The sequence below is a fragment of the Ananas comosus genome, unplaced genomic scaffold (assembly GCF_001540865.1).
Source record: "Ananas comosus cultivar F153 unplaced genomic scaffold, ASM154086v1, whole genome shotgun sequence".
In the NCBI taxonomy this organism is placed as follows: domain Eukaryota; kingdom Viridiplantae; phylum Streptophyta; class Magnoliopsida; order Poales; family Bromeliaceae; genus Ananas; species Ananas comosus.
In genome coordinates this window covers 117,959-122,144 of record NW_017893332.1, presented here as the reverse complement: position 1 = coordinate 122,144, position 4,186 = coordinate 117,959, and the positions used below count along the sequence as shown (strand labels likewise).

Sequence of the window (4,186 nt, the reverse complement as noted above, 5' to 3'; positions counted from 1 at the left end):
CCACTAAATCCCGTCTGGAATAATATAAAGCACTTTTTTCCTTCTTCATTATTTTGAGCAAGGAGTGCACCCAGCGTATCCTTTCAAGCGCAGCCAGTGTATAAAATTAATACCTACCATGGATAGGCGGCAGCAAGCACGGAGACTTATAAATATTTCTTAATGTCGTCAAATGCTGTTTGACAATCATTCGGTCCCACTATAAAAGGCGATTCCTTTTTCAACCAAATTTGGAAACACGGTTTAATCTGCTAGATAGATTTATGATTATAAACCTTCTGATATTTGGCCAATCTTCCTTGAACAGGATTCTAATTGCTTCAAATTCTTTGGAGGTGGATTCATTGATAGCCTTTGATTTTTTGCGGGTCGATTTCAATTCCTCTATGTCTAACAATAAACCCGAGGTATTTAGCCCGAATAACTCCAAATCGCACATTTGAGAGGGTTCATTTTCAATTATATTTTCTAATCTGGATTGAAAACTGTTCTCAAAGTCTTCAAAATGATCTTGCTTTATTCACTTTTGAACCCACCAAGTCATCAAAACTAACACATCAAACCTTGTGGAATCAAATCATCAAAAATATTATTGTTATAGCCTTGATAAGTGGCTCCTGGCATTTTTCAGAGACCAAAGGGCATAACCTTATAACAGTATATGCCAATTGGAGTTCTAAAAGCAGTGTGTTTTTCGTCCTCAGGTGCCATCTTTATCTGGTTATATCCAGAGGAACCGTCCATGAACGAAAACATCTCGTAACTTGAAGTATTATCGATCATTAGTTCGGTGACTGGCAGTGAAAAATCGTCCTTTGGACATGCTTTATTCAGATCTCGAAAGTCAACGCATATGCGACTTTGACCATTCTTCTTTTTCACTGGGACTATGCTCGCGATCCAGTCAGCATATTTTTCTTCTCTGATGAACCCTGCTTCAATAAGCTTTTTAGTCTCAGTTATGATCTGTTCTTCTAAGTCAACTCTTGTCCTTCTTGGAGCTTGTTTAACTGGAGCCACATCTGGACTAATGGCAAGTTTATGAACAGCCACACTTGGATCTAAGCCAGGCATTTCTTTATATGTCCAAGCAAAACAGTCTTTATATTCTAACAACAATGTTTTCAATACATCTTGATCTTCTTCTGGAAGTAATGCACTAATATAAGTGGGTCTTCGATCCTCTTCATTACCCAAATTTATTTCTATAAGCTCATCAACGGTGGCTTGCCCCCCGTCTTCAAGCTCTTGTGGAGCATCTTTTAATTCCAGAAGCTCAGTCGAGATCGTGTCTTGCTTTATGTCTTTTATTGTAATCATAGTGCAGGTATGTCGCATGACATGTGAATCATTGTTGGTTATCTTGGGCACATGAGCAGATTGATGATATCCTAGCCCTCTCGTGTGTACCGTTCGGCCATTTGGAAGCACGACTCTTTTTTGTGGTGGATTCCACATTTTCTGAAAAAATTTTCTATTGGCTCGTGACCTTCTCGCAGGAATTCCCGATCTATTCATCATGTTTTTGAGATTCTTCGGAAAGTATTTTGGCACGTTGACATCTTCATATATTTCCTCATCAGAGTCATCAAGCTTGATAAGATCAGAGGGTTTGTAATCATCTGACTTATAGAAAAGGATCCCCTTCTTTATTTTTTCTTTTCCCCTGATTTTCTCAACTCGAGGGGGTACAAAGAAGGTTTTTAGATCATTCACTTTTGCTGGCTCATTTATGTGAAGAGATTTTATATGTCCATATGGAACTCTAGTAATAGTTAGGGAATCCTCAATCAATTCAGGAGTTCTGACGAACATATTTGACTCGGATGTCAAAAAAATTTCTTCATCTTCTGATGAGTCTTCTCCCCAGGGCATGTTCAACTTGAAAGAAAGTGTTTCCAACAATTTTCTTACTTGTTCTTCATCATCAGAATCTTCTGAATCACTTCCGAAGTGTGGAATCACATTTTCTTTATTATCCTCAATTTTTATCTTTCCCTTTGACAATTTTTTATCGCTCTGAACTTTACCCTCTTCGAGTTCGCGAGACAACTTTATCTCTTTTTCAGATTCTGCGAAATACCTCGCATCTTCATATCGTATTTCATGTACTCCAAATGGGCGTATATCACCATCAATTCTAAATTCTTCTCCATCCTTAATATATTTCATACATTAATGAAGAGTAGAGGGGACAACATTATATTCGTGCAGCCAAGGCCGTCCCAATAACGCCTTATACGAGGTATCTGCATTTATCACATAAAATTTTGCTTCGGTCCGTAATGCTCCAAATTTTATAGGAAGAATGATCGACCCGAGAGCTTTTTGGCTATGTTGATTAAAGCCTTGGATCACGATTTTCTCCGAGGACAGATGATCGACATTCAGAGCTAAACTTTTCAAAGTTCTTAAAGTCAAAATATTGATTGAGGATCCAGGATCGATTAAAATGCGATTAATCTTATCTCCATCACTCGTCCCAGTCACATATAACGGCCTATTGTGATGAGCAGTTCCCAGCAACATGTCTTCATCAGTGAAGATAACATTGGCGACATGTCTGGCGTATAACGCCTCTTTCATATTCACCTCAGCAAAATGAGCATAAAAGGGCTCGGGATTTTGTAAAGCATAGATGAGTACGTCCCGAAGTTCTTTGGACATCATCAGAGCGTCATAAACACTCAGCAAAGCAGGCACTTTTCTTAAATGGGAAAGTATGTTATAGTCAGCCTTTGATAATCTCCCTTGACTTGATGAAGTCGGTGCCTCTTCATTTATCCGAATTTCTTTATCTTTAGGATTTTGAGGATGTCCTTGTCTTTCGGGTAATACTTTTCCGGATTTCAGCGTGATTTGCAAAGAATCCTCAGCTTCTTTATCTTGCTTAGTATTAGAGTCAGTACCACAAGTAACAGTTTGGCATGTTTCGACTCTAGTCTTTTCACGAGTATTCAACTTGTTGAGGATCTCTTTCAATTGTTCCTTCATGCTTTTTACCGCCATGGCCACACAATCTATGTTTGTTGCTAGAGAGCGTACATCAATCTGCACTCTCCTCAAATCATTGTCAATCTCAAGAAGACGATATTCCATTCTCCTTGCACCATAATCCCTGCTCGGGGTATTGTATGCTAACCACGCGGTATCATTATCTTCACATGCACCAGCAGATTGCCTGACCCTATTCTCTTGATTTACAGAGTCGTCAGATTGCTCTTCAGAGATTGTTATTACTCGACATGACTCTTTGAGCTGTGATTTGTTTTTTCTATGGTCTCGAAGTTTCACGCATACATCATAAGCATGACCTCTCGCTCCACACCAACAACAACGCGGTTTCAAATCATCGAAAGCATCATAACATGCTTTTCTGAATGCTTCCAGAGTAATGGGTTGTTGTTTCTCAAATCGTGGCAGATGTCTCCTCCATCGTTGACTTTTGGACCCGGCAACCGTCGGTTGATCGACCTTTAGCTTCGCCTTGTCAACAGTTAGATTCTGCATCTTTTTCCATTGGCGACAATTTTCTAGGGTGTGCCCCCATATATTGTGATAGGAACAGAACTCTGTCGACATAACTTTCTTTTTTCCTTCCTTAATTAGAGGTTCATTATTCTGGCGAGCCTCTGACTGCTGGCTTAGAGTTGGTTTCTTCTTCTTTTTCAGCGAAGATGACCCTGCATTTCCTCTCACCGACATTCTTTTAATTTCTTGAGCAATTATGTGTGCTTCATAGAAATTTGCGTCGTATTCGGCTTTTGTTGACTTTAATTGCTCCGAATCAACTTGCGCAGTTATGACTCGGCATGTCTCAACCCGACATCTTTTTGATGCTTCAGTAGCATCTGTCTTGAGCATATCTATTATAGTTCTCATTTGAATATCTATGCCCTTTATATCGCCAGTCATACTGTTCATATTCATTTTTATGAAGTTAATATCATTGTGCAGCCTCCTCATTTCTCCCTCCATTCTGATTAAGCGACACTCCATTCTATACAACTTCTTCATTGGATCATTATAAGTTGAAGTGTCGTATAATTCCAAAGGATCAACATAAGTATCATCGTTTGGTGTGGAGGTCTGTTGATTTGCCCCCAGGGTCGGCGCAGGGCTTTCTGACACGTCATCTGACACGCCATCAGATATTGTAATCACACAGCATGACTCCCGTGTGTAA

General features: G+C 39.4%; 1 protein-coding gene across 1 annotated transcript; it reads right to left on the bottom strand.

Annotated features, from left to right (window-relative positions):
* Positions 1-627: 627 nt before the first annotated feature.
* On the bottom strand, positions 628-2,172 carry LOC109705656. The gene has a single exon (XM_020226409.1). The coding sequence runs from the start codon at positions 2,170-2,172 to the stop codon at positions 628-630; it is 1,545 nt and encodes a 514-aa protein (XP_020081998.1).
* Positions 2,173-4,186: the final 2,014 nt, after the last annotated feature.